Here is a 20,519-nt window from a genome sequence, read left to right on the forward strand (position 1 = left end):
TTCAGGCTCTACTACCTTGGCTTCGCTTCAACTCTTGCTCAAGCCCGCTCGATTTATTCCGTTACCAAGAGCCAGATACCGCATTTTATAGATGCGGATACCGATAGCTGATGCACGGGAAAGGGAAAATACAATCCGCCGTCGGGGGCAACGGTTAGTTAGTACGAAACAAGCGGATGGCGTTGCATCGCAGAGCAGAGCAGAGCAGAACAGGTTGTTTTTGGGGACGAGTGAATAAAGTCGTGACAAACTTGGACGAATGTGCATTGTAACATTGCTACGGTGATATTATTCCCAGCGCTATGCCCTTGCCGGACTCTAATGGAGAGCACAAACGACCGCGGCGGAGTATGGTTACCAGACTCACCTTCCACACAGAAACCCGCATTGTCGAACCCGGGAATCTCAATATCATTACTTATATACATTATCGCCGGCCATGCTTGTTACTTTCCCCACCGTTTCCTCTACCATATGCAAAAATCACCTTGTAAGAAAAGCCGACAAAAACCACATCTCATTCACCGCATCAAGGTATACCTACTCCTGGTGCAGACAGCTGAGGCTGCAGCGGCAACCCTTCTCCTCCTGCCCCTCCTGTTCTCGGCCTGGGCGTCACAGCCCTAGTATCCCGACTCTGACCACTCGTCAAACTCTTCTTCGCTCTCGCCGTAGCCTTAGCCTGCCTCCCATCGGCCCTCGCCTGCTCCTCGCGCATCTGCCGAATGACCCCGCTCTTGGCCCTAATCCGATCCCCGTACCAATAAAACATGAACGGGATCGGAATCAAGAGCACCTCGAGCAGCCCTAGAAAGGTCCCCGCCCACTGTGGTGTCATCGCTGAATACATGGCGGGGCCGGCCAGCGGCAAGGCGCCGCCGATGGCCGAGCGGATCACGGCGTTGCCGGCCAGCGCGGACGCCGCGTAGATGCCGTAGGCGCCGGCGAGGTAGTTTGAACCGTAGATGAAGGAGAGGGTGTTGCCCATGCCAAAGGGGATACCAAAGGCGATGGGAACGCCCGGGTGAATGGACGCAGGCAGGCAAGTCCAGCTGAAGACGAGCTGGCCCAGCGGGGTCAGGAGCGCGCCGATTGACATGATGAGCGCAGTGGCCTCGGGGGCGGCCCGGCCCGTCTCCGGGTCCCGCTTGGGGGAGCTGTTGATGATATGCCGCCAGAGGGGCTCGAGGACAATGGAGATGAGGGTGCCAATGGCAATGCCGACGAAGGCGAGACCCGACATTGCCACGGACCAGCCGCGATGCTGCGTGAAGACTATGGGGTAGGCAACGAAGCAGAGGTAAAGGATACCGTAGATGATGGAGATCCTGATTAGGCGGGATTAGTTTTGATCTGGCAATTACGGGGATTGTTTTATGTTTGGTTCAGCGGTAAGTGGGAAGGGCGCTAACCAGACGTTGAAAAACCACAGGATCGGCTCGGTCGCGGCCAGGATAAAAGGCCGACTGAGATTGATCTTGAGGAGTTGTAGCGTCGAAATTCGCTGATCGTACCGGCACCACCAGCGGTCGTCGCCCGTCTCCTTGCGTATCCTGGCAGCCTTCTTCTTAAGTAGCGCCGGCGCATACGTCTCTTTGATAGTCGCTAGCATGATGACGGCCGCTCCGCCGAGGATCATGGCCAGCCAATTGCCCCATCGCCAGCCCAGATACTCGTATACAAAACCGCCAATGATGGGCCCGGTGGTCGGGCCGTTGAGCGGTGCCACCGACCACAGCGACATACACAGTGCAAGGGTCTCATGACTCGCGATATCGACCACCGTCCCTGGGCCGTTTGAAATCATGGCTGCTCCAAAAAGTGCCCTAGTATCACAGCATCAGTCAGCCTCCCTAAGGCCCGTGACACAAGTAGAATAAAAAAGGGCGTCACAGAGAAGTAAACACGCACGCAAAAAACCTCACAATCACCATGTCCATCAACGACCTCGCCAGCCCAGACGGGACGATCAGCACGACAAACACTGACAGACACACCAGGTACACGATCCTCCGGCCATAGAGCTCGCTCATGGGTGCGACAACGACGCTCCCGGCCGCGAGGCCTAGCAGGTACGTCGTCAAGCCGAGGGTGGCGACGGACCGGCTCGATATATCAAACTCGTCCATGATGCCCTGGATCGTGGCCGTGTAACTCGTGCTGTAGAGCACGACGACCCAGGTCGAGTACGAGACAGTGAAGATTGTCCAGGCGCGGTACCAAAAGGGCCTTGCGGTGCGCGTTAGTCTCTTCTCTTCCGGGAGGATTGCATTTGTTTCGTTTTCCGAGGGTTACATGCCAGTTTCTGGGGTTCTCTGGGTCGTCGGGCTCAAGCGAAACTTCAAAGTCTGGGGGCCGCGACGCAGATGATGTGATGGAGGTGCGGGTGCGGGTTCGTGTCAGGTCGTTGGGTGAGTCCGGCTCCGAGTCTAAGTCGACGTCTCGGATCGACGAGGGTCTGGCAAGGGCATCCTCAAGCGGGGAGAGGGGATCTGAATCGACCGACGAGAAGCGGGAGAGGCTCTCGCGATGGGAGTCGCCGGCAATCTCCTTGTGCGGCAACTCGCTCTTGAGCGTCGAAGTCGAGGTATCATAACTAGCGACTGGAGTCTCGGCGTCTGGTATAGCCGCCGACGCCTGTTTCTCCACATCTGGCGGGTAGCTGGACATGATGCTGGTAGTCCTGTGGTTGGTGTTGTCGACGATGGTTTCAGCCTCCTAGAGTCTCCAGTGTTGAGGCAGGGAGACATCAAGGGTAAAATTTGGCGTGGGAATAAGGCGGCAGTCACGGTTAGGTGGTCACTAGCAAGAGAGAGCGGGCATCAAGACGGCAAGCAAATGCAGGCGTCAGTGTTACATTGGGAGTCTGGACCCTCCGGGTCCGGTCAACAAGACGGATTCTGCCGGCAGAAGATCGGAGAAGCTGGCCTAAGTCGGATGCGACGAGGTAAGAGGAAGTCTCGTGCCGACGCGAAAAGAAGGTCGGATGAGTCTGCCCAGTATCCATAGTAGTATGGAGCCTTCTACGTCCCGCATTGTTGCATGCGTTAGCGCCTTTCGACGAAGACGAGGTGAGGGTGGCCGAGGGTGTGCCGAGGTCCTGTTGGGCAGCCGTGATCCTCATTTTTTCCTCCCCGGTCAAGTCGGTGGGTGCTTCCTACGGGGTATTTGTTGCCGAGCCCGCGCCTTCCGCTAGGCATCCCGACCCAGGGGGCACTTGAAATGGAAAGCACGGGGTACAGGCGACTGGAGCACGACAGAGCCGAGACTCCCAGCCTGGAAAACGCCCAATGCCGCACTAAGGTACGTCCAACTGTGACGGCTGACAAACCGTGCGCAGGACCAAGGAAGCAAATGATGCAGGAAGCGCGTGGAACCCCACTTCGGACTGTCCAGCACCCCGGCTCTGCCGAGGCATGGATTGCTGCTGTGGGGCGGCGCAGCTCCGTCTTTTCGGGTGCCGGATTTCGGCTGAGAACCGGACGCCAAGACGGACATGTCACGGTAGCAACGTGGGTTGACCACTGCCCGGATCCCGACCAGAATGAGCTAGATCCGACTCACCGATTTCAACTGCTGCACCGTCCTCCCGCCCTGGGGCGAAGCCGGTTCCAAATATTTGCCAGCATACGGATCCGGCTCTATTACGCCGTAAAACATTTGCTGCACAGTTGGCGCTCATCGGCTTAAAGGGCCCCGTCTGCGAGACGCCGATGGCGGTAGATGGAAGGTTGCCATGTCCATGTTGAAGGTTTTTGGCAGTTCCAGCTGGCTGCTTCTTCCCATTCAGAATGCCGGGTTTGTTTGAGATCTGTACAACCTCAAGATGTGGCAACCCCACATACTCAATCCTTTTGTCGTTGGGGGTTCTGCTGTGGCTAACAGCACTGGCAACGCTGCAAATTGCCCCGGCCGAAATGGACAGCCCTAAGCAAGCTTTATGCCCCCTCCCCATCCGACCCTCCAAATCCCCCCGCTCAACAGTACCTCTGACGGTTCAATAGCCAAGTCCGCAGTTGTCGCCGATTATTGACCTGAATCTAGGGGATAGTTTCGATGATGTTATCTGGCGGAAATTGGTTATTGCTTGGCCGGGGCCGTTTTGTTGCAATTTGTCACGTTCGGCTGTAAGCTCAAGGGCACGATCCCGCCACGCAGTTGTTGGAATGGCTGATTTCTAAAACCTGTGCCGGAAAGGCTGAGGCATTGCTCGGATGAATGTGTTGCTTTTTTCCTCCCCCAATCTGACCAGCTGACCTAATGGGTTCCTTTGCTTCTTCTCCCCAGACCATGTGGGAGGCTGCCGATCTCAGCTGGGCACACAATGCGAGGTGGAAAAACGCTGGGTTCGGGCCAACAGACGTGAAGCTCCCCCGCAAGGAGATAAAATTGACAGGGCTGCAGGGTTCCGTTGCGGGATCCACGAAAAAAAAAAAATTAAATAAATAGCAAAGAAGCAACCGGTGGTGCAACCACACCCATAAGATCGAGTGATTCTGGAGCGAAGCAGCGACTGCATCGCCGCTTCCATGCTTATGCTTTGCTCCGCCGTTGATGTGGCCGCGTAAGGCTGGTAACAGCTGCGGTACCCCCAGAGGTGGAGCAAGCGGTTTGCAAGACTGCTTACCTCCATGAGCAATCGGGGCCGGACCCGTCAGCCTCGCGCGTCGATCATGTCTAACTAGCAAGATGACAAGCAAAATAATGTCAAACTCAATCTACGTAGCCGCCAGCTGATCGACCATTCCAAATCGCTGAGGCTTGAAGCGGCAGTGTTGGATGAGCTGAGCTGCGGTGCGTCGTCCCAGTCCGCTGGGAAGAACGTGCCAGGGGAGAAAGTGATTATGGAGCGCGATTGGGCCAAGCCCGAAAGAGATGGTGTTCACACCCACACCTGCAACCTGCATGTCTGTGCTGGCGCCAGTTTCGGCACCGTCGCTGTGCGAATCAACTCGCCCAACACCCTCGGTCGGCGTTCATAAGGGACGGGACTTGCTTTCAAATCATCTGAATTCAGGTACAGTACTGTATCCGAACGGCTGTAGTGCGCGGTTTCTGTAATCATGATTTGAGAACACGAGGCTTCCGCCGGACCCGGGCCGTTTCCACGCGGCTCAATGCCCCTACGATGTCCTAACGGGAGATCAATTTCGTTTCGGCAGCCGTGGCCTTCAATCTGTGGCAAACACCGCGGGAACGATGCTTGAATCGATCACTATGTATAGTGTTCCTGCTTTCCCGCCCGTCCCTGCGCGGATGGAGCCGTAGGCCATGCTTCCCCAGATAAATTGATGTGGAGGTACCCCACTATTGATACGAGCCTTGGTGTTTGCTGCGGGGTGTTAGCCCACGACTTGAATCCCTCCTCAGCCCGAAATGGGAAGGGGACCGTGTAAACGGGTCGGCCGCTATGCGCGGAATGCTCTCCATCTACACTAGGATTGACCCGGTCGTGACTCTCGCATTGCCATCCAATGCAGATCGCCGCAAGTGCAACAAGCCCGCACTCCACCGAGCTGGCGGAAGAGAGGGGCAAAGACATGGAACTCTGTCCCCTGACGAGCTTGGCCTCGTGCACGGATACCTAGTTGTGGGAGGGTTGCGATGCACTCGGCATGGCCGGCCAATCGCCGTGCTTCTTGTCTCGTAGCCTGGATGGCCGCCCCTTTCCAGCAAGGGCCCGAAACACCAACGTGCTTCCTCTCACTAGACGCCGACGAGGTACGAGGGTACAATGTATACATTTTGTGGCAGGCCGCACACAACGCCATCTTCAGCAGCCGAGCATGTGTTGTTGCAGCAGTATCGGTTTCTTTATCCTATTCTGTTGACCGTTCCATGCAAGTCAACCCCGGCCGGGTACGAGGGACCTGGACCGCTAGCCACCGTGGTGAAACATGCAGAGTGGATTGTCGATAGAATCTCCCTCACGTCACTCAGCCCCTTCTCTCATTGTCCTCCTCCGAGACGCTCTTCCCGTCTCTCGGTACCTTTGTGGGCTTCCCGCAACTATCGTCCGAACCTTTTGTCTCGTGCTTCAGCGGCAATTCCAGTTTTCCTCTCGTAATCCGTGCACGCCTTCGTCTCTGTTTCGCGGAAGCCCGTCTATAGACATACCCCTTGTCTTCTCTATTGACGTATGCCGTCCGGTTTAGGTTCGCTGCACATCGGAGGCCCAGTGACCAAAATGGCGATTCCACCCCCTTGCCATGATATGTACAAGGTCAAGAAAGGAAAGGGAGAACAAAGACAAGGGAAAAGTATAAAAGAGAGATGCAAAAAGGAGTATAGAAAAATAAGAAAGTTGAAATATGAAAACAGAGACTGGAAGGAGGAATATCCAATTCGTAGCCGGCGGAGGCATGTCAACTACGTAGTGAGAGAGGGAAATGCCAATAGGAGGCAGAGCTATATGATAATTAACACTCTCACTCGTTTCGCAAACCGCGGAACGACCCACCCACCTTGTGCGAGTTAGCGCAAAAACGGCCTGTCTTGGCAGCCCATTTCCGGTCCTCCTGCAGGTCCCATGTTGGCCCTGACGCGGGACAAGCCCCCGAGCAGGAAACGGCGTTGATCGAGGCAGCAGGGCAGGACAGGCTCAGATTTGGAGAGCCGTCCGTTGCGGCTCACCGCGCGTTCCCATTCTTCCTCCTGGTCTAATTTTTTTTTTTTTGCTGTTAATAGTCTTCCTATTGAGCTATTATTGCATGGTATATGCTTTGACCGTTTTGGTGTCGCCTTGGAATGCATTTCAACTCTTCGCAAAACTGTCTGCCATCCCCGACCACCACCCTCATGGCTCCCATCCGCCCGGCGCGCGCCTTCTAGCGGGAAATTCTGGTCGTTTCTCCTGCGCTCGGCAGTTCCTGGCCTCCCGGGTTTGACTGGGCCCCAGACCAAGAGGCGGCTCAAGCTCACCATTTATCGCACCCTATCAGCTGTGTCCGGCGCTGCCGTGCAGGCACCCCCCCCAACCGGAAGTTTTGCGAAGGGGCCCACTGCCCCCCGACGCGTGCGCTCCCGCATTCGACCCCAAAGTGTCCCGTCCCTGACACGCAGATTCCGCACTCATTCATTCATTCATCCATTCAGCTCAACACTCCTCCTCGGCAGCCAACTGGCGCACAAAGCAGCCCTCATACCAGCACTCGGCCTTGCCCCTTCCCATCTGAGAACCGCATCCCAGACCGACATTTCCCACTTGACGGCCCTTTTTTCTACATCTCGACAGCGCATTCGTCCCTCGAGTTATTCTCGCTGTTTTGTGGCGCTTGCTCTCGGCCCCACCGTTGGTTCACCAGGCCCCCCCCCCTTCTCATCCACCCAGCACGAACCGCTCAACCAGACTGCACGAACGAACAGGCCCTTTCTCCTCGTCCCGTCTCCGAACTGCTGAGCAAAGACCCAATTTCGCCCAACTGCCATCCGCGTCGATCGTCTCAACCGGTGCCCGAACTTTACGAGACCGGCTTCTCTTTCGTCGCAATTCATTCGTGCAACGTTTCCCAGATAGGGATCGCTTCAACCCGGCCGCTGTGCGCCGACTCGACAACCCCCTTCGCAGGCAGCACTTCGAACCAAATACACCTGTCTAGACGATCTCGGTCGAATTTCTCGTCGCCGGTGTCGACGTATCGCCGTGCGCGTTTCCAGAGGCCCCCCAGGCCTGGCAGCCTGACCACCTCTAACCGCCCTCGCAACGAGCGCCAAACATGCCCGTCATGTTACAAACACCCTCACGAGCGTCGACGGCATCTTCCTCTTCATTCCAGCCCATATCCCGCCAGAACACAATGTCTTCCTACGATGGCTCGCGGTCCGCCCGCCAGTCAAAGCGATATTCTATGTCGGCTTTGTACATGTCCATGTCGGCTAATGAATCCGATCTGGTCATCGAAGACGACCTTGCCAAAGGTTTGCGCCGGTGGTGCCCGATTGCTAGCTACGCAGGATACTGACAGATGCGACAGCGCAAAAGGTTCTGCGGGATCTTAAGGCCAAGATCTCGTCGCAATCCAAGAAGAACTTTGTTCTCGAAAAGGATGTCCGCTATCTGGACTCGCGCATCGCACTGCTGATCCAGAACCGCATGGCTTTGGAAGAGGTACGTCGGCTCGCCGCCCTACTTGATTTGTTCGGTTAGCTCGACTAACGCTGTGTCGCCAGCAAAATGAAGTAGCAAGCCACCTCGAAGATGCCGCCGAGATGCAGGAAGGAGTATTCCCCAACGACGATAAGACGCAAAGATACGGAAACTTGTTGTTCCTGCTGCAGTCGGAGCCCAGGCACATCGCCCATCTGTGCCGGCTGGTCTCAATGGCCGAGATCGACTCGCTGCTACAGACCGTCATGTTCACAATCTACGGAAACCAGTACGAAAGCCGGGAAGAGCATCTGCTGTTGACTATGTTTCAGGTGGGTTGCCCACAGCCCTGGGGCAGAGAAACTGGTCGTTGAGCTGACATTCTGGCCGCAGTCCGTCCTCACCTATCAGTTCGATAATACGCCCGAGTATTCGTCGCTACTGCGCGCCAACACGCCCGTTTCGCGGATGATGACCACTTACACAAGGAGAGGGCCTGGCCAGAGCTTCCTGAAGTCAATCTTGGCCGACAGGATTAACAGCCTGATCGAATTGAAGGATCTGGACCTCGAGATCAACCCACTCAAGGTGTACGAACGGATGTGCGAGCAGATTGAGGAAGACACGGGGAGCCTGCCGGCGTCATTGCCCAAGGGCATCACGCAGGAACAAGCAGCCGAGAACCCTCAGGTTCAGGCCATCATCGAGCCGCGGTTGACGATGCTGACGGAAATCGCCAACGGATTCCTGACGACCATCATTGATGGACTCGAGGAGGCACCCTATGGCATCCGGTGGATTTGCAAGCAGATCCGCAGCCTGACCAAGAGGAAATACCCAGATGCTAATGATCAGGTCATTTGCACTCTGATCGGCGGTTTCTTCTTCCTCCGGTTTATCAATCCGGCCATTGTCACGCCAAAGTCGTACATGCTCATTGACGGAACGCCGGCCGATCGCCCGAGGAGGACGCTCACGTATATTGCGAAGATGCTACAGAACTTGGCCAACAAGCCCTCGTACGCGAAGGAACCGTACATGGCAAAGTTGCAACCGTTCATCCACCAAAACAAGGATCGGGTAAACAAGTTCATGCTGGACCTGTGTGAGGTACAAGACTTTTACGAGAGCCTCGAGATGGATAATTACGTGGCGCTCTCCAAGAAGGACCTCGAACTCTCCATTACGCTGAACGAGATCTACGCCATGCACGCCCTGATCGAGAAGCATAGGTCGGTACTCTGTAAGGACGAGAACTCGCACCTTTCCGTCATCATGAGTGAGCTAGGGCCTGCGCCGCCCCAGGTTCCGCGCAAGGAAAACAAGGTGATCAACTTACCCCTGTTCAGCAAATGGGAGACTGCCATGGATGATTTGACCGCCGCCTTGGATATCACTCAGGAGGAGATATACTTTATGGAGGCCAAGTCGATCTTTGTGCAGATTTTGCGGACGATTCCTCAGACCTCGTCCGTGGCGAAGCGGCCCTTAAGGCTCGAGCGGATTGCGGACGCCGCTGCTACCTCTAAGAACGACGCAGTGATGGTCCGCAAGGGCATTCGGGCGATGGAGCTGCTCAGCCAACTGCAGGAACTCAGGGTCGTCGATAAGAGCGACGGCTTCAGCCTGCTGCGGGACGAGGTTGAGCAAGAGCTCCAGCATCTCGGCTCGCTCAAGGAGGGCGTGCTGCTTGAGACGCAAAAACTCGATGAGGTGTACAAGACGATCCGCGACCACAACACATACCTGGTCGGCCAACTCGAGACGTACAAGAACTATCTCCACAACGTGCGCAGTCAGTCCGAGGGCACGCGGCGGAAGCAGCAGAAGCAGCAAGTCCTGGGGCCTTATAAGTTCACGCACCAGCAGCTCGAGAAGGAGGGCGTCATTCAAAAGAGCAACGTCCCCGACAATAGGAGAGCTAACATCTACTTCAACTTCACGAGCCCGCTCCCAGGCACATTTGTCATCTCGCTGCATTACAAGGGTGAGTTTGGCCGTCTAATGTATACGATTAGGAATGTGGGTTCGCTGACACGATGGTTTACTCACAGGGCGTAATCGGGGTTTACTTGAGCTAGACCTCAAGCTCGATGACCTCCTCGAAATGCAAAAGGACAATCAGGACGACCTGGATCTCGAATACGTCCAGTTCAACGTTCCCAAGGTCTTGGCGCTACTCAACAAGCGGTTCGCCAGGAAAAAGGGATGGTAGACCCTCCCCTGCTCTGGCAATGCCTAATGGGGACGTCACTGAACTGTTTCTGTTTCTGTTTGTGTCTTGTTTCTCTTTTTGATTTCTCGGAACGAATATCGCAGCGGAAGGAAACCGGAGTTTCTGTTTTGGGGCGGGTGGGGAGAGAGAGAAATGGTTTTCTTTTCCCTTTGCTTTCTGTTTGATGGTCTGTTGTATCGCCGTGTTCGGTACGACCTTGATACCACTGTTGCCAGCCTTGCTTGTTTTCTTTCCCCCTTTTTTTTTTTTTTTTTTCCTTATTGTTTCTCGCCTCGGTTCGGTCTCGCCCGATGCACGCACCTCACATCCATCATCTCCATCTGCATCGTTTTTGGCCGGCAGGGGATAAAACACGGCCCACACACTGCAATGGCTGGCCCTGCCTTCTAGCGACTTTATACCTTGTCTCGTTGTGCCCTCCGCCCTGCGAGATCCCCATCGACTGCGCTACAACCCCACTACACTAAACCCGCTTAACCAGCCGACAACGATTTCGGTTGGGAGTCCTTGCCATACACGGGGTTTCTATCTGCTTTTTCCCGATTCATGGGGGGCTTTTTGTTTTGGTCCTTTTGCTTAGTCTGGTCTTTATTGAAACGAACGAGTACTTATAAATTTAATTGCTGTTGGGGGAAGGGGCGACTGAGGAGGTCAAGTGGTTGATGTGGGTAGATGGATAAGGACGCGGGACGGATGGACGAACGGATGGCGATGCCCTACTGGGAATAAGGGACGAGCCACAAAGTCTTTACCCCCTGGGAGGGCTTGGATCTGTTGAGAGAGGATGAGGGGAGCGGGGAATCTAGGGGAATGCGATGAGATACGATGGGCTTTGGTGAGGGGGGTTTTGTGTGGTAAATGTGGGGTATGGTTTTGTGTACTGTATAGGCAAGCAAAGCAAATCAGACAGTCGGGAAAGGTGGTGCGGTATTCGGCTGGTCCGGGGCGGCCCGCTGGTTGGCGGGGTTCTCGTTTCTGAGGAGAGCTCTTTTTTCACGTTTTGAGTTGGGGCCGTCTCTGGGTTTTCTTGCGCTTTTTCTTTTGTTTTTATTTTCCAGGGCCTTGAAATGGCATGGTATGGCGATCCCCTTGTGATGAAGCTACGTTACATTATATTCGCGCTTTTACTCCTTTCATTGCTTCATGACTTTGGGGTTTGTTGGTTTTTGCTTGTGGATACCATTGCTGTGTCCGGCGCTGTTGAGCTTTGCGTTGAGGTTGCTCACTACATTGGTTGGGGAGAGATGGATGTCAGTATACCCCGGGTGAAGGAGAGTATTGGGATGGATAATGCAGGGTAGTCAAAGCGGAAATGAGGGTTCATTGGTTTGCAAGCTCCTATTGTTTGTCGCCTGGTGACATATAGGTAAGGCAGCTTGGGGCTTTACCGTCGGCCTGTCGGCCATTGAGGTTTTGAGACGCTATTCTGGCGGTGCAAAGATGGAGACACGCTCAAATTGAGTTGCTAAGTTTGTTGCCCACATTAAAACATGTGGGGTTGTACTAGCAACTCTCAGCTTCTCCGTTGTCTATCCTGCAAGACACGCCGGTGTACCGAGTATCCGGGAAACTACATACGAGCTGCTTTTTGACGAACGTGACTCTGACAAATTCACTGCGATGCGCACCGATGGTGGATAATTGTCGCGCTGCGGAAGCCACGTGGAGTTGGGTTTAGAAATGGTTGGCCAGTCCAATAATCGTGGTGGTTCAGAGGGCTTGCTGCAGAGTCTGGTAGAGGATGACCGTTGGCGCCAACTTTGGGAAAATGAGAAACTGTCAATTATTGCCCGTAGTGTCGATGTCAGGTGCCCGATGGCCGGCCGCTGATCGGATGACGGGCCGATGACGTTCGAGATCTTCATCCCCAAAGCGCTAAACGGCACGAAGTAGTAGATGGAGTGACTTTCGCGTCCTCCCAGCTCACCAAACCCTTATCGGACGAAGGGTGCGGCTGATGGAGCTGAGGAAACACGGGAGCGAAACTTTTGTTGCGTGATGCGTCGCCAGACAGCTGGAGGCGCCGACGTTCCAGGCCTGCGGGAAACTGAGACAACAAGCACACCCCTGCAGGTCAACATCAGGCGGTTTAGCGCCCTTATGGTTCTTCAGGTGGAGTCGCCCAGAGCCCTGCAAAGCCAAGCGGTTCCGCCCCTCCAAGTCCCTGTCGGCCCTACGTCAGTGGGACAGCGCGAATCCAGATCCGTTTCTCCGGATTAAACGAGCGACCATACGTACCGTACAAACTGCGCAGTACGGTCGGCCATGCTGGTTTACAGGACCTGCGATCCCGAGTGGCCGTTTCTTTTATGGGAGACCGCTTCCCAGCCTGTTGGGGCTATCCACCAACGCAAACGGCTCGACTACGCTGGTTGTCGTCGTATCGCTGTATCACTGATATCGCTTCGTATCGTACTGTACAGGGCGGGGAGGGACAAGCTTGCTGTATGCAGGAGCACGGGAGCTTCAGCCCACTTTCTGTCATTGTCGACATCAGACCACCCCAAGGCGGGGCTCTCCGTCCGAACGTCAGTCGAGACTGCAACAACCCTCCAATAACCTCTTCCCTCGCTTTGCATCCCGATGCCTTGGTCGACATCACCACTGCAACAGCTGCCTTGGAGGTATCGAATGGAAGACGTGCTTGTACTGTACTCGTAAAATTAGGCCCCCTGTTTCTGCCGCTGCATGCGACGACCGTCCAATGCCTGTCCCAATTGCCATCGATGTCGCTCGACTTGTACAAGTCAGGAGTTCGCTTTCGCATTCAATGAAAGGAATGATGCGCTGTAGCCCGCCTATAAAAGCGAAACTGCTCGTTCGCCAATACCGTGGCACACCTCTCATCTGCTTGCCAGACTCTATCAACTCCTGCGACAATCAAAATCAGTGCTCCTAACACGAGTCTGAAAGCAGCATACGAAGCTTCCCCGTTAATTATCGATTCTCCCTCCTTGCAGCACTTTACCATGAGCGATTCGAAAGAGTTAGAGAGCATCAGCCCGTACGGGCCCGCTCGTTCGACCATCCAAGGAATCCCCCTGTCAGAGGAGGAGCTGAAGAAGTACAATGACTTCTTCAAGGCCAGCCTCTACCTCAGCCTCGGCATGATCTATCTCCGCCAGAACCCACTACTCAAGGAGCCGCTGAAGAAGCAGCATCTCAAGGCCCGTCTTCTCGGCCACTTTGGCTCGGCGCCGGGCCAGATCTTCACGTACATGCACTTCAACCGGCTGATCTCCAAGTACGACCTCGACTCTATCTTCATTTCCGGGCCAGGCCACGGCGCGCCAGCTGTGCTGTCGCAGGCCTATCTCGAGGGCACCTACTCCGAGGTGTATCCCGAGATGTCAGAAGACGAGGAGGGCATGCAGAAGTTCTTCAAGCAATTCTCGTTCCCGGGCGGCATCGGCTCGCATGCTACGCCCGAAACCCCCGGCAGTATCCACGAAGGTGGTGAGCTCGGATACTCAATCTCTCATGCTTTCGGTGCCGTCTTTGACCACCCGGACTTGATCGCCCTCACCATGGTCGGTGATGGCGAAGCCGAGACGGGTCCCCTGGCGACGTCGTGGCACAGCAACAAGTTCCTCAACCCCATCACTGACGGCGCCGTGTTGCCGGTGTTGCACCTGAACGGCTACAAGATTAACAACCCCACCATCCTCGCTCGCGTCAGCCACAAGGAGCTCGAGAACCTGTTCCTCGGTTACGGCTACCAGCCATACTTTGTCGAGGGTGACCATGTCGATTCGATGCACCAGGCCATGGCCGCGACTCTTGAGCACTGTGTGCTGGAGATACGGAAATTTCAGAAACAGGCGAGAGAGTCGGGGAAGGCCTTTCGGCCCATGTGGCCTGTCATCATTCTTCGCAGCCCCAAGGGCTGGACGGGGCCTCGCAAGGTTGATGACAAGTACCTGGAAGGCTATTGGCGGGCCCACCAGGTGCCCATCACCGATGTCCACGACAATCCGGACCATCTCAAGCTGCTAGAGAGCTGGATGCGCAGCTACGAGCCAGATCGGCTGTTTGCCAACGGCAAGATCGGCCCGGAGCTCAAGGCCCTTTGCCCGACTGGCAACCGCCGCATGAGTGCCAATCCTGTGGCCAATGGTGGCATCCTGAGGAAGCCCTTAAAGATGCCCGAGTTCCGCAACTATGCCATCAAGGTGGAAAAGCCGGCAGTCACCATGGATGCCAGCATGCAGAACATGGCCAAGTTCCTCCGGGACGTGATGGTTCTGAATCCGACCAACTTCCGTCTCTTCGGACCCGACGAGACCGAGTCCAACAAGCTCTCCAACGTGTACCAGGCTGGCAAGAAGGTCTGGATGGGCGAGTATTTCGAAGAGGACGAGAACGGTGGGAACCTGTCTCCCGAAGGCCGAGTCATGGAGATGCTCTCGGAGCACACTTGCGAGGGCTGGTTGGAGGGCTACATCCTCAGCGGCCGCCACGGTCTGCTGAACAGCTACGAGCCGTTCATTCATGTCATCGACTCCATGGTCAACCAGGTACGTGTCTTTTGCCTGCTTTTACGAGCGGGGAGGATCCTGCTAACAAGCCTTAAAGCACTGCAAATGGCTCGAGAAATGCTTAGAGGTGGAATGGAGAAACAAGGTAGCATCTCTCAACATCCTCCTAACGGCAGTGGTGTGGAGACAGGACCACAACGGCTTCACCCACCAGGACCCCGGTTTCCTCGACGTGGTCGCCAACAAGAGCCCTGAGGTGGTCCGCATCTACCTGCCGCCCGACGGGAACTGCCTGCTGTCTTGCATGGACCACTGCCTCCGCTCATCCAACTACGTGAACGTGGTTGTCGCGGACAAGCAGGAGCACCTGCAGTACCTGCCGATGGAAGATGCCATCGTGCACTGCACCAAGGGCATCGGCATCTGGCCGCAGTTCAGCACGGACCGCGGCGAGGAGCCGGACGTGGTGATGGCGTCGTGCGGCGACATCTCGACGCACGAGTCCCTCGCGGCCATCGATCTCTTGCTGCAGCACTTCCCCGAGCTCAAGATCCGGTGCGTAAACGTGGTGGACCTGTTCAAACTCATCTCGCACGTCGACCACCCGCACGGGCTGACAGACCCCGAGTGGGTGTCCATCTTCACGGCCGACAAGCCCGTCATCTTCAACTTCCACAGCTACCCCTGGCTGGTGCACCGCCTGGCGTACAAGCGGCCGGGCGCGCCGAACCTGCACGTCCGCGGCTACAAGGAGAAGGGCAACATCGACACGCCGCTCGAGCTGGCCATCCGCAACCAGACGGATCGGTTCAGCCTGGCCATGGACGCCATCGACCGCATGCCACAGCTGCGCAACCGGGGCGCGGCGGCCCGCGAGGCGCTGCACTGCGCCCAGATCAAGGCGCGCAACGACGCGTTCGAGATGGGTGTCGACCCGCCGTTTCTGAAGAACTGGACTTGGCCGCATACGGGGTTGTGGAAGGCGACGATTCCGAAGTTAACGGGATAAAGCCTTTTCTTTTCTTTTCTCTTGTTTCTCCTCTCTTTTCTTTTTCTTTCTTCTCCTTCTTCTTCTTACTTTCCGCTTTTCCCTGGATGGACGGATCAATGAAGTGATGATCGGGTGGATAGGGTACTATGGCCATACGGCGTTTGGGGAAGAAGTGGTAGTGATTTTTTGTTACTGAAGGCCAAAAAGACGAACTGGACCAAGGCGATGGTGATGATTCTGGATGAAGATAGAGCAAAGTAACTTTCGGCAATTCTCTTATTCTAGAGGGTGTGGTTTCGATCATGGATATTGGGTAGCCAAAATACTTATGGAGAGATTTCAGGAGCAGGTCGAGAGAATGGAAGAGCCAGATTCTGTGATAACTCTGTGATAACTTTGCGGTAGAGTTGCGGTCCATAAGCTGGTCTTAGGCGCAGTGTAACTCAACCAAACAATAGCCTGCCCGGCTAGCTCAATCGGTAGAGCGTGAGACTCTTAAGGATTCTCCCGGAAAGCAAAATCTCAAGGTTGTGGGTTCGACCCCCACGTCGGGCTCAATTCCCGTCTACGATTTCATCTTTTGATGATTTTTAGCCCGCATTTTTATTACCTTTGAGAAGCGTGTACCTTCCGAGCAGCGGAAGTCGGTATCCAAGCCCTCAACTTCCACTGTTGGAATGGTGAGCTAAGCCCCGGTTTAATCCCACGCACATAGCGGAAGCTGCAGAGGCCCGTGCCTACTACTATAGCAAGACCAGTGTAGGAACGTAAGCGCGCAATGATATGCATCCATAAATAAATTGGCAATTGGTATGGCAGTAGTGTATATGGTGGTAATTGATGGTGCTGATATAGCAGAGACCCTTTCCGAAGGACCGAGGAGACGCTCCCTTTCTTTTTTTTGGATGATGGTTCGATTATCACTTATCCTTGCGTCCCAGCCCTAGTGTAACTGGAGCGTTACCCCTCCTTCAGCCGGGGAGTTCATCAGAGGTTGAGGAACGGGTGGACTGCGCATGGGCCAGGCGTTGTTATTGAGCTTGGCAAGACTTGGCGGGAAGCGCCTCAGGTATTAGGAAATCAACCGAGGTGTCGTTGACCCGGGTCGGTGGATCGAGGATGATGTTGGTGTACTCTTTGGGACGTGGATCATTGTGAAAGACGTTCGAACTTGCCTATCGTAGTCTGTTTGCCTTGGCATGCTGGCAAGTGATCGTAACGGATCAGCATCAAGATCCTGGACGGAGGCTGGAAGGTTCGAGATCTTCCTCGGAGCGGTTGGATGCTCAACCAAGCAGAAATGCAATGCAAATTGGCGGCTGTGTGGGCCCCGCTGGGCCCGGAACTTTCAACTTTGGATCAAATCGCTTCCAGTGGCTGGCCACAGCGAGTGTTCCGTGTCCGACTTATTTTGCAATGCTCGCTGTGTACAAGTGCTAGGTTACAGTACGCAGAGAAAAGCAAATGCGAATGCTGCGATTGCTTGCGCGGCTCGCGATCCGTCGAGCGGAGACCGGGGCTGCTCAATCGCCACCTCGCTCGCCTCCCTGTGCTAAGAACGATCAGAAGCTCTTTGCCGAGATCAATCACCCCGGCCGCGTGGGCGGAGTCAGAATGACGGAAGAAAGTGGGGCCATATGACACAGTGGCCAATCGTGGAGCACAGCATCGCACGGAAAGGGAAAGGGCGAGGGTAAGGTAACAAGTGACGAGCCTTGGCAATCACGAACTGCAGAATCCGGCGTCGTGCTGTAGCTTCCGACTTGGCACGTTTGGTGAGACTGGTTGGCTGCGAGCTCCCTCATCCATGTGCAGACTGTGAATTGCAGACTATGACCAATTGCAGACCTGACGTCCAGTTGGCCAGCGGGATTGAAATCTGCACGTTGCCTGGCGTTCCGGTTCATTGAGAGATACTGCAGTCGTGCTGTTCGTGTTGTGTGAGGGGTTGAACCAAACAAGCAACAAAAGTGGTTTCTTAGAGGGGCAATTCCCCACCTTGGCATTCTTGGGAATCCGGAAGACGGTCTGATTGGACAGGTGCCTTCTGACCGACCACGTCCCGCAAAGTACCACCGTTCTGGAGATGGCGTGTGGGAGCAGCGGGACGGATGGCCCGGGGCAAACGCTCCAGCGTTGTAGCTGTCTACACTTACGCTCGGTAGTAGCAGAACCCGCCTTCGGCTCATGAACTTCTGACCTCATTCTCTGTGGCATCACGTATCGCAATCATCGCATGCTTGATCTTCGCAATGGCCGTTTCGATGTTCTCTCGGCCGATAAGAGCATGAGAGCATTGATCGAAGCGGAAGATACTACTGTCATCCAGAAACCACCGACTCAAAGACGGGGTTTGGGTCAGAACAAGGTGAATTAGCTGGAGTCCGGCTAAGCCGCGGTCACACCTCCACGGCGAGCTCTCATGGCATTTCTAAGACGGCCAATCGTAACTGACAGTTTGTTTTTGCCTCGGTTGGTCAACAGTACCGTGGCTGAGCTGCATCCCAATTCCCCGAGCGGAGAACCTGAGCCGGTGGGGCGATCTTGGCTACAAGCGACGACTTGCAGCCCCAGCGAATTTCGAGTCAACATGACGTAACAGGCCACCACCACAGAGCCACTGCTCAATCATCCGAATTTATCAAAGCTGGTTGGCTACGGCCGGTTCAACCTCAATGGGACGTCTAAGTGGTCTCTGGGTGTGTCCAGTTGCGCGGCATGGGGGTGCCGGGTGCAATAACCTAATCTGTGCAGTGCGCTGTCATTCAGACGGTGGTCCCGTCGAGCCTTGTCAACATTTGTTGAGGTCTGATGGGCCGGGGCATTTGGGCCGCCTGGTGAACAACTTGGACGGTACTTGGGCCCCATGAATTGACGTAACTGGTGCTCTCCTCGGGTTGTGCCCCACAGGCAGCCTGAAATCAAGATCGCAACTTTGCGATGGGGCTCCGATCGAAAAGAATAAGACCGTGATAATAAACGGTAGCACCGTCACAATGGCCGGGTTCCTCCCACCTCGCATCAGACAAACCTTTGACCTCTTAGGCTCCGTCTTCAAGGATCGCCTGTGCCGCCTCTGCTGCCTTCCTCGCAAGCTCGTGATTGTTTCCCGCCTTCCCCTGCTTGGTTCCCTTCCTCTTCTTCGGTTTCGTTTGCACGAGCCCCAAGCAAGCTGCGCAATCCACAGATAGCTTCATCGATACCCAGTTTGCGTACCTGACACACCCAGCTCACCTGCACAATGGCGAAGCGTCTGTTTGATGCAGCGGACCCCGCCAGCTCGCCGCCGAAACGGGTACATGTTGGTCCACTTGCCGTCGGTCGTATTTGTGACCTGCCTGCTAACAATCCCTCGCTTCTTTCAGACACAGCGGACGCACGACGAGAACCGAGAGAGAGCGTACATCGCTGCCTCGCGCAGGACCGATCGCACCCTCGAGGATAGAATGGACTCAGCGTACAAGGCATCCGCGATGCACAAGCGCCGGACGGGTAAGGGCTTCAAGCTATCCGAAGAGATTGTCAAGAACCAGGAGATGTACGAGGAGGACGATGACGAGCTGCCGCGCCGCTCCTTCGCTATACCCCCGTCCATGTCCATGCTCACCAATCTCTCCGTCAAGGATACGGCGGCGGCGAAGCTGGCCGAGCAGGCCGAGGTCGAGCGAATCTTTGACCAGCAATTCCCGGGCTACTCCGCCTGCCTGCGTTCGAGGCGGTTTAGTCAACCGCTTCTCTTCCCGGGCGCCCAGAGCAACTGGATAACTCACCAGTTCCAGCCGGCACCGATCCTCCAGAGTGCGTCCGCGGATCAGTGTCCACCTGCCGCCGCTCCTTACCCCTCGCATCCTCTACCCCCTGTGGCTCTAGACGACCCCATCTCACCAGCGCTGAACTCCAGCCCCGAGCCCGAGAGCCCATACACCCCACCACCGCCCCCATATTCCCCGCCCTTCCGGCCACATCCAATCTCCACAACAGTCCCTCTCCAAACATACGCCCTAGAGTCGCTGCCGTCACAGAACGACAGAAAGTCGATCTCGCCCGCGCCCGCCGATGATCTTCCCCTCAGAAACATCGACCCAAGCCTCATCGGCTTGAACGAATCCCTTGCCGACTTTTGCGCCATGACATCCCATAGCCATCACCCTTCCTCCTTCATGCCTGCATATCAATCTGCCTTTGCGGCAGCCGTCGCAGCCGATCACTGGCTGGCAGCCGAACAACTCCCCCTGTCGGCGACGACCGTCATCTCCTCCTCTTCGGTGGATACAAATAGTGCCGCCTCCGAGTTCTGGTCGTCGCGGAGCCCGGTTACCCCAGTGACGCCGCCGAGCGACGGCGGAAACCAGAGCCACCAGGCTGTGGTTGAAGACGAGTCGTGGAAGGACTTTTTGGAGTTGGAAGGGAATTGCGTTTGAGGGATCATTATGTGGCTGTATTCTTTTTAGGGTTCTCGGGGGGGTTTTTTTTATTTTTTTTTTTTTTTTTATTTGGGAGGATGGGCTGGGTTGGTAGGGGTTCTTTGGGCGTGTGGGCTATGATTACCTTGTATTCCGGTATTGTACTTGAGCGGTTTTCGATGCTTGTTCGGAGTTGTGGTGCTTCAAGGTGGGTTGGGTGGACAGCTCAAGGGAAAACTCTAAAAAGCGAGATCAGGTATCAAGCATGCACGTACTTAGTTTCTAGCGGAAAAAACATTGTAAATTTGAGAACTAAGTTCGGAAG

At 55.4% G+C, this 20,519-nt stretch overlaps 4 protein-coding genes and 1 non-coding gene across 5 annotated transcripts; 4 read left to right on the forward strand and 1 right to left on the reverse strand.

Annotated features, from left to right (window-relative positions):
• Positions 1-529: 529 nt before the first annotated feature.
• MFIFM68171_07799 (uncharacterized protein) lies at positions 530-2,670 on the reverse strand (the record flags this gene model as incomplete). Its single annotated transcript, XM_071063219.1, has 4 exons — positions 530-1,328; positions 1,413-1,826; positions 1,912-2,229; positions 2,300-2,670. The coding sequence occupies 4 exons, from the start codon at positions 2,668-2,670 to the stop codon at positions 530-532; spliced, it is 1,902 nt and encodes a 633-aa protein (XP_070919320.1).
• Positions 2,671-7,715: 5,045 nt separating this feature from the next.
• gap1 (RasGAP protein) lies at positions 7,716-10,301 on the forward strand (the record flags this gene model as incomplete). The annotated part of the gene is made up of 5 exons (XM_071063220.1): positions 7,716-7,917; positions 7,974-8,107; positions 8,170-8,418; positions 8,480-10,073; positions 10,141-10,301. 5 exons carry the CDS (start codon positions 7,716-7,718, stop codon positions 10,299-10,301), a joined length of 2,340 nt encoding a protein of 779 aa, XP_070919321.1.
• Positions 10,302-13,291: 2,990 nt separating this feature from the next.
• On the forward strand, positions 13,292-15,809 carry MFIFM68171_07801 (XFP N-terminal domain-containing protein; the record flags this gene model as incomplete). Its single annotated transcript, XM_071063221.1, has 2 exons — positions 13,292-14,839; positions 14,898-15,809. The coding sequence occupies 2 exons, from the start codon at positions 13,292-13,294 to the stop codon at positions 15,807-15,809; spliced, it is 2,460 nt and encodes an 819-aa protein (XP_070919322.1).
• Positions 15,810-16,252: 443 nt separating this feature from the next.
• MFIFM68171_t107 lies at positions 16,253-16,346 on the forward strand. Its single transcript has 2 exons — positions 16,253-16,289; positions 16,311-16,346. It is a non-coding gene; the product is annotated as a tRNA-Lys (tRNA).
• Positions 16,347-19,032: 2,686 nt separating this feature from the next.
• MFIFM68171_07802 (uncharacterized protein) lies at positions 19,033-20,212 on the forward strand (the record flags this gene model as incomplete). The annotated part of the gene is made up of 2 exons (XM_071063222.1): positions 19,033-19,092; positions 19,157-20,212. 2 exons carry the CDS (start codon positions 19,033-19,035, stop codon positions 20,210-20,212), a joined length of 1,116 nt encoding a protein of 371 aa, XP_070919323.1.
• Positions 20,213-20,519: the final 307 nt, after the last annotated feature.

This window comes from Madurella fahalii (assembly GCF_045866475.1).
Source record: "Madurella fahalii IFM 68171 DNA, scaffold_4, whole genome shotgun sequence".
Lineage (NCBI taxonomy): Eukaryota > Fungi > Ascomycota > Sordariomycetes > Sordariales > Madurella > Madurella fahalii.